The following is a 12,040-nucleotide window of genomic DNA, read 5'->3' on the forward strand; positions in this document are numbered from 1 at the left end:
ATCAAGTAAGGGTTTCGGCTCCTAAAAAGAAAACCCAGTCTGCTCACATAGTTACTGTTTACATTAATGGCGGCGCCCTTATAGTTTTTTTAGTGTCGAACTTAATTTCTTGAAAACACATATATTTATTTTCGTGTTTAAATTTGAAAGATATGGCTGTAAGTAATCTACGAGTAATTGCAATATCCATATGTACTAATGAAAAACCAAATGCTTAAGGCTAAGGCCTAACCACTAAAAACTTAACAATAATTTGGTAGATTTCCTGTTTATGTTTTTGAGATTTTGTTTCCCTTTTTAGAAACATAACAAATGTTTCTTATAAAAACAGATAAATCATTTTGTGAAATTATTTGAATAAAAACATTATATTTAAATCACTGTGCATCATGATGTCACAAAAATATATGCACAAGTACAAATTACATACTTTGTTGGTATGAATATATTGATGTGATATTATGTCTTTAACAGGACGATGATGGTGGAAAGTTTAAAGTAAGAAACAAAAAGAAAATAACAGAGCGGGACTTGAAAAAGATGGCCCCACAACAGAGAAGCAAGTACATGGCTGTGAGTAAATTAAAATCAAAATTTTAGTGTTTGTTGTTAGGTCACAAAAAAATGTGACATTTTAACACTCATGAAATTGTTATCAACCTTATTACCGGTAAAGCTTAGTATCGAATTAGTCAGAAATTGTTGTGGTTTACCATTAGAAAAGATGAGTTTAGTTTTAAGGTTTGTTTTGTATTTGTGTTAGTATCTGATTAGTTTATACTACTTTCCTGCTCGATTGTGACGAAAGCTGAAGCTTATAGAATCACTTAAGTGTGTTTCCTAGGTAGAATAGAAACCAGTACTGGTATTTATTTTGAGAGGCCATGAGAAATTACCCCTGGTAGTATCTGATGGTCCCTGAACTGATTTATTTATATGTTGTCTTTTTTCAGTATGAAGACCCACCAAAGGAAATTGTTGAAAACCAAATTAATGCAGCCAAACGTTTAATTGAGCAAAAGAAGCAATACCAAAAGTAAGGAATCTTGATGTATTACTTAACAAAAGATCAGTAAAAAGGATGAGATAAGTGTTTTCTACAATATTTAAATGTTATTAACAACACCAGATAATGAAACTCCCGATTTAAACAGCTCAGTTTTTTGGTCTAAATGCATGTGTAATACTCTACACTATTTACAAAAAATCTCTTTTTCAGACTGTTAAACTTACATGTTTCTTAGAGTTCATCATTATTAAATGTAGTTTTTCCCAAGCTGACTTTCACTTTATGTACTAATGTAACAAAAATGCTAATAATGTTTTCCCAACTTTGCATTTCAGAGATAATGCTCCACCATCAGATGAACAAATTGTTGAGAGGGAAAAGCATGAAAAACTTATTGGTCAGCTGAAGTAAGTATGAACGGTGTATCTCTTATCATCACAAGCATCAGTACAGCCTGTTTAATATCTTGCCACTTTTACTTTGGTATCTTATGATTTGTTTGTGTAGAAATGTTAAAGATTGCACACATTGCTATGTGCATTTAATGGGGATCAAACCTTTTGATATGCAGGAGAAAATCCGGGCTATAAAAACTAGCTCCATATACCAGGTTACACTTCCCCAGTCTATTTTGAAATTAAATCAATTGGTCCACGGATTTTGGAGACAAGATCAAATTGCAATGACCTTGGGGCTTACAGAATTTGTGAAACCAAGTTGTGTGCCAAATGTTACATAGTACATGCATTGGTATCAGGTATGGGTATATCGTAAGGATTAAACTTCCGACTTCTTGCTCTGCAGACAGAGCTCTACTACGTCGCTACTGAAGCTAGCTCAATAGAAAGACAGTGTAAGTGCTGCTATATACATATCAAATACCTGGTTACAGAAGGTCTCATCCATGGCCTCTTTTGAACTGAACTGAATGGACAAGGCTTATTATTGGCGGCACTCTGCTCTTGTTCAATATTTTTATTAATTAAATTTAGTAATCTGTAAATTTATTATTATGGGTCTTACCCTGCTTTTGTTGTTTTCAGAGCTGCAGAGGCTAGAAACAGATTAAGAATTATGCGTCTGCGTTACCAGTCCAGCAGAGTAAGAATTTTAATTTCACTATATATACCAGACATGATATTTTGGTTATTCAAATAACTATTAAAGGATGTCTTTTCAAAGTGTAGATTATAGATATTTGTGTTTCATCAGAGAAAGAGATTGTAGCCTAAAATTTAGGTTTTTGTATCAAATGAAATGTTACATGGATTTGCTGTAAATGATCTAACCTTTGGAAATGGAAGCTACCAGTAATTATCTTATTCATTTACTAGATATGATTCTTATTATGATTAAACAAATCTGGTCGAGAATGGCTTGCTTTTTCTGGAGGTAACATCTGTGTTGGGAGTAGAGATTCCAGGGAATGTTCTTAAAGAGTTAAGATTGATATATCAAGGCCCAAATCCTATGAATATACAATACCCAGCAATACAAAGTAAGAATCTGTTGCATTCTACCAGTTGACCGTTCACAATCCTAATCAGCACAAACTCGACACCAACCCACTATTAAGACCATTTTTTTCAAAGTCCCATAGGTGGTCTGAATAGAGGGGTTTTACTGTATAATGATATGCTTCAATGAGTACGGTGCTTATTCATTAAGAAGTGTTGTTTTACAACCCAACAGACATGAGATCATTATTTGGTTCCCTGCATGGTGAAAACTATGATAATAATACACTAGGTCAGTGAGAACATTTTGTGTTAAATCTTAATGATTACAAATGGCGGGGCAAGCGAATACAGCAAACATTTCTTTCAACACTCAAACCTTCTCCGTCTCCAATTTTAGTCCTAATATCCATTCATTTTCTCCATAGGCGCAGGAGATTGGTCACCTGATTGCCTGCCAGCCGACGGCCTTGAAAGCGGTGAGGCTTCAGGCACTTGTCCCCTCATACCCTAACGAGAAGGACCGCGGAGATTCCCTCGAAAAACTTGATGTAAGTTTAACAGGGCATTTTTCCAGTTACTCACCACAAATTTTTACAAGTATGAAAAGTAGACCTAAGTTAATCTGAGTACTCTTAGGCTTTATCTACTAGCAACTTTAAATCACAGTACTGATCAATCTCATTAAAATCATATTGTGATCACTTCATTTCATTGCATTGTATACAACAAAGCGTAACATAGTGTAACGTCGTGAATCGTGTATTAAAGATCTGATTTTAATGAGATTGAGTACTGATACTATGTCCATGGACCTGACAAATTTCTAACATTAGACTGTCAGTGACTGGGTCTTCTATTTGACTTAAATATTGATACATACTTTTCTTCATAGTATTTATTAGGAATAATCACACTTGCTTTTCTTCATTTCTTTTTTTAGTTATATAATATTTTGTTTTATGACTTATAAGAGACTCAAAATTAAAAAAAATGTATGGATTATAGGATGAAAATGATTGTTAAATGATAAACATTTACATTTTGTACTTTTCAGCGTGAGAGAATTGAAGCCCTTCTAGAAGACAATAAAGGCTTGCTTATCAACAGAATCAACTGATGGTACCCACATACCCCAACCACTCCTAGTCTCTATGTTTTTATTAGCTCTTCACACAAGAAACCATATTTCTGATACTTTATTTTTGAAGTCACGGATGGTAACAAAAAAGCTTCAATTTCGTTAGATCTATAACATGTACCAGTATATGTATATTGCTTAAATATCATAAAGACTATGTAAATTTACCTCAATAAGATTTTAAGGTAATTAATTAACTGTCAAACTATGATGCTAAATTATGGGTACCATTTACATATTATGATGTACTTAAAAGTAACATTTCATGCATTGATTTTGAAAGTTCATATTCGTCATTTTTTAGCGCTGGAATATTAGATAAAACTTTACTGCCATTACATTGCATTTATATTCACATGACTATCATAACTTGTTACATATTTTCACCATATTTTTTGCTTTTATTTACATAATTTATTTGTTCATTTTATGTTAAATTGCATTCAACAATGATTGATTTGTTTGTCTCTTAAATACATAAACATCAGAACAATTCAACTGAATTTGTGAGCTTCTGGAACTTGTCTTGAACTGAGGAACCCAAAAGTGTAACAATTATTCACTTGTTTGACATGAAGGTATTCAACCCATAATGCTTTATTAACATATTATACTTTGTACCCCCATTTTTACTGCACTTCTTTTTTTGGTCTTTTAATATTGAAAAATAGGTTTGTCACATGCTCTTGTGTCTAATATAAAGTACAAAATTAGTTTCCTGCGATGTATTTTGTGACAGTATTTGACATGCTGTGAAATCATTTATATTTGTGGGCTTGAAATTTCATGGTTTTTCGAAAAAGGTCAATTTCATGGGTACATGTTAGTGGATTTTCATTGTTGGAGAAATAAAAATCACAACTGCTGTCCTAAATCTTTTGCAAAATCACAACGCACCGATAATTATAAATATTCTCGATCAGCCAGAAAAATCCTATTGATTTACACCAATATTAAGTGGGGGTCACAGGCATCTCATTTTAAGACTAGGGTTACTGGAAACATTTAGTTACTAGCTTATTGTTGGGTTAGATACCTCAAATTGAATTAACAGCAGCTGCTTTAATAAAGATATATTTACATGGGAGGAAAATGTATGGGATATATTTTCATTCATTTCTCTGACAGGGTCTCAAGACCTGTCGGGCATGTGCAAATGCAGGCCCTTGTGCAGTTGTTTGTTGTTGTTGTGGTATTATAGATGATTCTGTAATAAGACTGGAAGACATTTCTATTACAAATGTTGTTATATTAACAGTTTTGTATATATTGAAACAATTTTATGATTAACGAAAGAAGTCTGTGTTTGGTAAGCATCTGTTTTGAAGAATATATTTTTTGTTTTATTTTGTTGGTATTTCTACTATGCATACAAGTAATTAATGTCTTTATTAATTGTTATGTCACTGTAGTTTGTTTTTAAATTGTATTTATGTATTGCAAAAAAAATAAAAATAAACTACCAATATTTAATTTTGTCTTTAATCCTCATTAAAAACTAGGTCATGGGATTTTCGAGCTATTGTACAAAGTAGTCAAAACAACATTGGCTGTGACCATAACCTTTGACCTACTGATGTAAATTCAATGGGGGTAATCATCTACTGGTCAACAGCAGCCTACCACTGAAGTTTTATGGTCCTTGATCAAAGCATCATCAAGGCATCAGTTATTGTGCATACTTACTGACCTACCTCTGAAGTTGCAGGTAATTTCTATAATTAAAGGGCAGTTACTCTCAAGTGACAAGAGAGATATGATGGGTTATATAACTTGTCCAAGATGGCCACTAGTATGTTCGCAAGTTTTAACTAAGATTTGACCTAGTTTTTTACCTCATTAACCCACTTTACAAAGAGATGCAATTTCTTCAAGGGAAACATCTTGTCCAAGTTTCATCATTATCTGACAACTCATTATAATGATACGGTTCAAGATAAAAATCTAAGATTTTACCTGAACCTAAATTTTAACGCATGTGACCTAGTTTTAATTTGTTTTTGAGTTCATATAATAAGGGGGGAAATTCTGATAAGAATAGTGGAACAAACTTTATGCCAAGTGATTCAAAGATTTTACTAACATTTGACCTTGTGACCTAGTTTTTTTACCCCATCTGGCCCGATATGAAGCAATTGAGACTTGATAAAGGGAATCATTCGGACCAAGTTTGAACATAATCTAACCAATCCCTACCAAGATAGGGTTCAGATGATAATATATATGGTTTCAGACAAGTCAAGATTTGACAGTGACCTAGTTTTTGACCCCACATAACCTAGTCTCAAACAAATTCATGACTTCATCAAGGAAAATATTCTCATTAACTTTCATGAATATTTGACAAATTCTCATGTCTTGAGTGAACCTTTTTTCCTTACATTTGACAGTGACCTAGTTTGTGACCCCATGTGACCTACTTCTACCTGCAGTTGAGATCTGATCAAGGGAATAATTCCTACCATGTTATTCCACCAATCCCTATCAAGATTTAGTTCACGACAGAAAAAATCCTCACAGACAAACAATGCAGCTTTATATGAAATCATGCTGAAAAACATTAAAAGGAGCTGTACTATGGTTGTATTGGACAGCTTTTACGGAGTACTAAAATTCCTTTTTGCTCATATGAAAAATAATGACATCATTGAGTTGAACTGTCTTGCTCTAACTCACCTGTTTTAAATATCATCATGAATAATATTGTTCAACTCAGAAAAAACAATTCAGACGATTCCCCTGATACATACATGTATAAATATTTATTACCTCAATTAAATGTATTTCGTTCAGTGTCATCATATTTTTTAATGGTCATTGTCTCCTGACCATCATGTATAAAGCTGAAACCAAAATAACACATTATATATATACAATTTTATTTCACATGATAATTATTAGCATTTAAAAACAACATAAAAGGTTCAATAAAATATATATTTTTCACAAATGTCCACTTATACTACTTCTGCTTTCAGATAACATGACATTATATCTAGTAAGACACAAGTCCAAATGGTTTGAGTACTATGGAATTTTTACAGTGAATTGATTATTGCAAGTCGCAAATCCTATCAAACCTATTGCCTAAGCTTATATTAGAGAGGTCAAGAAACGCTTCTTATACGCGAACATGTATGTGTAATCTACTGGTACTTGTTGAGTGCTACCTCATCGAGGTATGTGTACTTTGTATAAGTTGACAGCATATTGTCGCTATCTAGGACAAATGTACAACTTGTGATCTGCCTCATACAGGCTCGCGCAAGATAGACAATGATGATATCTTCAAAAATCGGAAGTACAGCATTTTATGTGCGAGTCGGCCAGCCTACTTGTTCAATTGAAAAGTCTTAATGGCCAACTGCTACATCAACTTGTACAAGCCACTACACATACATGTACAAGAAAAGTTCCGCAACCTCTCTATCGTCAAAACTCAGTGTCGTGGACGAAAAGAAAACAATATTGTCACATTTTGATGTAAAAATAGTTTAAATACACAAAACATCTTTTTTTTTGTTATCTTATTTGAACATATAGAATTTATTGATGTTACAATATCATTCAAGCCCTTAAAAATGGGTCCTAATTCTTATTTTATTTCTTTAAACAGATCATAATCACAGATCTCAGAAATATATTTCAGAACTACATAATTATAGAGATTTTATTATAAATGCAAATCATGTTAATACAGTTTCATATCTTTCATTTGATTTATTTATATCTTAAAAGTAATATATCTAAGAAATCTTCATTTAGATGAAAAAGTGTGAATCTTGAAATGGTCTGGAGCGCTCATATCCTGAGAAAAATGTGAAACAAACTGTTTTTGCACATTTAGAGACTAGAAAATCTTATATATTTCCGACATTTTTTTCCATAAAAGGGTTTAGTTTGTACTCAATAAAGCCCATGATAAAGATAATCATATTGTCATGGCAACTTCTCAGTTGGTAACGTTCGGTTGTGTGAATGGTTTAATGGTTTTTTATCTACATAACGTTTGTATGAAACTAAAATATCAATCAGATGGGTTCAATGTCGGCTTATTATCCTGTATTGGTGGTATTGATTTTTCCGTTAGAAAATGGTATATACTCATTTGGTGGGCATACCGGTGACTTGTTATGAATATTCCAAAAAACACAACAAAAACACAAAAAACCTCTTACTGAATAACAAAAAAAGATTTAAAGAAATGATATATAATTTGACTTTATTATAATGTACAAGTAATTATTTGTTAAAGGAATATTGATACCATTTAGATATAAAACAATTTACTAAACATGATTAAATGGCTACGACTGTAGTCTTCAAATCTAACATCAGTTACCCATTTTCAAAACAAAGAATTTTTCACCCATTTTTTTCTATAATGAACATTTTGTTCGATGTATGAATACAGCATAAACCTTACTTTGATCTATTTTAAAACATGCTCTTTGTCAGCTTTGATCCCTAAAATTGTCTTTTTTGATCGAGTCTTTGATCAACTTCTTATTTCCTAGTATTAACTTTTTTTTTATGATTTTGGCAAAACGATGAATGACAAAATAAAAAGATTCCAATCATGATCAATATTGTCATGATTTTTGAATCAGAATGTCAGAAATGATTTTGGTATCAGTGCAAATAACAATGGCAAACAAATGCATCAAAAAATAAATACTATTGTTTATTAAACATGATTCAAGTGGCAACCAATATTGCTTAACATGATAAACACATTTCTAATCTACATTTCCATTGGTCTGCGCCTCATTTAAATCAACCAATAGCAAACATGGACAAATTTCAATGAAAAGTTGCTATTGGCTGATCATTTCTAAGCTTAACCAATAGAATTTCATTACACATTACAAAATTTTATACCACTTTTGCAAAACAGAACAAAGTTTATAAATAGACAAATTTATCAAATTAAAAGATCCCGCCTTTATGGTCATTAAATACATGTACATAATAATAAACAGTAAAATACAATAGTTAAAACATCTTTGAAATAATGAAAATTCATTTACGCGTTCAACCTAGCACAAGCATATCAATACGGCAAGATATACCTAATACATCACAGCATACATTTAAACTTGGGATTCATATGGGATTAATTATAATGATAAAATCTGCTGGGGCTTCGTAAACATGTAGTGATATGAGCGGACATAAATGTTGAACTATGTATAACTATCATACTACCACATATCTGTATTATTTTTTGAATCTTATAAGAATGTTTAAAACTAGATTTTATCTTTTAAAAGTTCTGTATCAAATGATTTTTTTGGAAACCATGCAAGGAATTTTAAAATAGGAGATGCAACGTTTTTAATTTAAGGGAAAGACTTGACATTCCAACATATTGCTTGAAAAACTATATAGATAAAAGTATTTTCTTTTTAAATTTGAAGAGTTCAGCTAGCTGAATATTGTTATTACCAAAATTGAGACAATTTAGAAGAGAGAAAAATATCATTCTTAAAATTATCATCATGAAGTAATAAATCCTTATTTCTATATTTTTTATTCCTCAACCAAATCCCCAGGGCCTCATTTCAATAAAGGATTTCAGTCATAACTTAAATCTGTACAAACATCAGACATGGCAACACATTGATTTCCTCAACCTTGTGTTCATTTTTAATACTAACTTATAATGAATCTATGATGCAGAGAACTTCAATTTTTGACTAAGATCGACCTAGATCTTTATCGAAACGGGTCCCTGAAGAGTAAACTAGGCAAAGTACATGACGTTGACGGTGTCGGGGTGTAGCGTGACTGTGCGAGCCATAATACCCGTGGATCGGTCGTCCCCATGGTCGGACGAGTTACGACTGCTCCCGCCCTCGCTACTGCAAATCACCAGTCTTCGTAATAAATCAAACCTAGCTATGTATGTAAAATGTTCAAAATTCATCCACACTCTCATGTTGATATGACCATCCAGATGAATTTGGTTACTTATGAAAGTTATCTTTATTTCTTATGAGCAAAAATACTTTCTTTTCAATATTCATATCCCTAAAATATTTTGAGTCTAGAGCAACAACTGTGAAGAAATATAATAATATAATGCAGATATGACTTGCAAAAATATTGCCTATAAACTCTATACAAAAACATGATATATTCTGTAGCTTATAAACTACACTAATAGCTGCACCTGACAGACTAAAATCAACATCTATGCCATTTAATACTAGAATTAGATCCTCACCATTGTCAAAAACCCTTGTCCGTTTCAATTACATAATTCTGGTATAAACTTTTTTTTTGAAATGGTCATATTTTTTGGACTTAAAAATGGAATTATTTTTATAATAAGCACGCTTACTAATTTTCATTTCATAAAATCGAGTTTAAATGCCAGATTTGGCTTAATAAAATAAGCAACTTAAGCTTGTAACTCTCAAAAACTCAAAAATTAGTTCCTGTATATTAAGCAAGTCATGAAAATAACAAGCACATTCAAGTATTTTTTCCAACATGTTCAATGCCAAATGTGTAACTGAAACAGACAAAGCTATCACTTGAACTTTTATCACATATACACAAATAAATTGCAACCAAGACATTAGCCAATACCATCACTGTGTTTCTTAAAATAACACCACTGGTATCACACACCGAGCTTCTATGTTACATCGTTTTTTTCACAAACAGGTGAAGTTTTAGGTATTGTCCAACAAGAGCATTCATACACAAGATATCAAGTACGGAAATGGAAATGAAGTCAGACAAGGCATTTCATTACACAGATAACGAGATGATTGTATTTGTTTTGAAAATCATCTACACATACTTTGGCCTAATAACATTTCAAATCAATCATAAAGATCTTAGATTCTGTTCAGTACAGCAAGTCAAAAGAAACAAAGGCATTAATGACTTATTTCAACATGATCAAATAATCTATCATATGAATAAATCAACTTATTGTGCTTCTCAAATCTAAAAAATCAAGTAAAATTTTTAGGACCTGTCCTTTCTTGATTATCTATTAGGAGACTAGTTGCTCCCTGACTTCACACTTACTATCTTGCACAAGTAGATTTTTGGAATATTGCAAATACAAAATATTGATTCAGACATGACAAGAAGGCATCTATAATAAGACATGATTTGCATCCTTTTTTGCCTGATTAAACTGAAACTGACTTGAGATTATCACATATTCCACTAGTTTAACAAATCATCTCACAAAATCATACTCGACAATGACCTTTTTAACCCTGCTAATTTCACAATACAACCACATCGGACAAGAAAATTCAGAGAAAAGTCGCCCTCAATGTGTCATTTGATTATTTACATGATTTTCTTCCTATTTATGAATATTTAGTTCTGATAAAAATTATCGTTCCAGCATTAGGTGTCAAAAAGTTCAATTTCACATGATTATATACTGGAGTATCACAAAAATGGACATGTGTCCATAGTCGTAAGCTAAACTGTGTTTTCTGACAGGAAGTCATACAGTGGAGTGTTCTAGTATTGCACAGAGTTCATGCAAAGTACATGTAGCGAACAGTGTCAGGATGCACAGTAACGGCGCGGGCCATCACAGAAGGAGCTCTTTCGTCACTGTTGTCCGAGTATCTGCTGCCTTCGCCGCTGTGAAAGAAATGTAGTGATGATTGTTATAACAGATAGACTAGAACTTTTGAAAATGCTTCAATCTTTGAGCACAAGACTACATTGCACTGAAGAAGAATGAGACATTGATCAGAATTTCGCAAGATTTGAGGTCAATATGATTAAGTTGTATGCACAGAGTTTAGATTTACAACCATGAACTTGTTTGTACAATTTCATGCAAGAACTCTTTTAGATATTTATTTAAGGTGAAATATTTCATAAATCAACAAGACGCCAATGCGGCAACGCCACATTAAAGCCAGATTTTTTATTTGAAGATGCAATTTTGTAAACCTAGGATTTGAGCTAGTGACCTAGTATTTTTAACGAAAAATACACATATTTATAATTATCCGAGATATCGTGCATACAAATAACCTGATCAACAGAAACTATTCCATTTGTGTGAGGAAAATGAACATTTTATAAATAAATCTGCTTTTCCAATCAGATTTGTCCCAGAGACCTAGTTTTTGACAAACTTTATCATCTAAGATTTCATTTTTTTATGACATCGGGAAAATATTTCCTAACATTTGACCTAGTGACCTAGTTTTTGATCTGAGGAGACCCATATTCACAAAATGTTTAAGACAACATGTAGACAAATATTCTGACCAAGTTTCATAAAGATTTGACAAAAATAAATTAATTTTTATGACCATGGAATTCTTTCTCCTAAGATTTGACCCTGTGACCTAGATTGTGACCTGGGATCACCCATATTAAAGAACTTTCAAGATATTATGCAGACAAATATTCTGACCAAGTTTCATAAAGATT

General features: G+C 32.1%; 2 protein-coding genes across 2 annotated transcripts in view; one reads left to right on the plus strand and one right to left on the minus strand.

Moving 5' to 3' along the window:
* The first annotated feature begins 50 nt into the window (after window positions 1-50).
* Window positions 51-5,080, plus strand: LOC128206335 (protein LKAAEAR1-like). Its single transcript, XM_052908721.1, has 7 exons — window positions 51-158; window positions 475-573; window positions 954-1,036; window positions 1,345-1,416; window positions 2,053-2,110; window positions 2,895-3,017; window positions 3,524-5,080. Exons 1-7 carry the CDS (start codon window positions 153-155, stop codon window positions 3,584-3,586), a joined length of 504 nt encoding a protein of 167 aa, XP_052764681.1. The 5' UTR covers window positions 51-152; the 3' UTR covers window positions 3,587-5,080.
* Window positions 5,081-7,815: 2,735 nt separating this feature from the next.
* The window catches only part of LOC128205090 (protein argonaute-2-like), a 38,751-nt gene continuing 34,526 nt past the window's right edge, over window positions 7,816-12,040 (minus strand). Inside the window, exon 21 of the mRNA XM_052906508.1 lies at window positions 7,816-11,233. Within this exon, the coding sequence (XP_052762468.1) occupies window positions 11,125-11,233 (109 nt within the window). The 3' untranslated portion in view covers window positions 7,816-11,124. The remainder of the gene's footprint in view (window positions 11,234-12,040) is intronic.

This window comes from Mya arenaria, chromosome 10 (assembly GCF_026914265.1).
Source record: "Mya arenaria isolate MELC-2E11 chromosome 10, ASM2691426v1".
NCBI classification, from domain to species: Eukaryota; Metazoa; Mollusca; class Bivalvia; order Myida; family Myidae; genus Mya; species Mya arenaria.

Bases quoted from the DNA above. Each gene is read 5' to 3' on its own strand.
- LOC128206335 (XM_052908721.1), top strand. The intron at 1,417-2,052 runs GTAAGTATGAAC...TGTTGTTTTCAG, and splicing joins AAACTTATTGGTCAGCTGAA to AGCTGCAGAGGCTAGAAACA. The intron at 2,111-2,894 runs GTAAGAATTTTA...TTTTCTCCATAG, and splicing joins TGCGTTACCAGTCCAGCAGA to GCGCAGGAGATTGGTCACCT.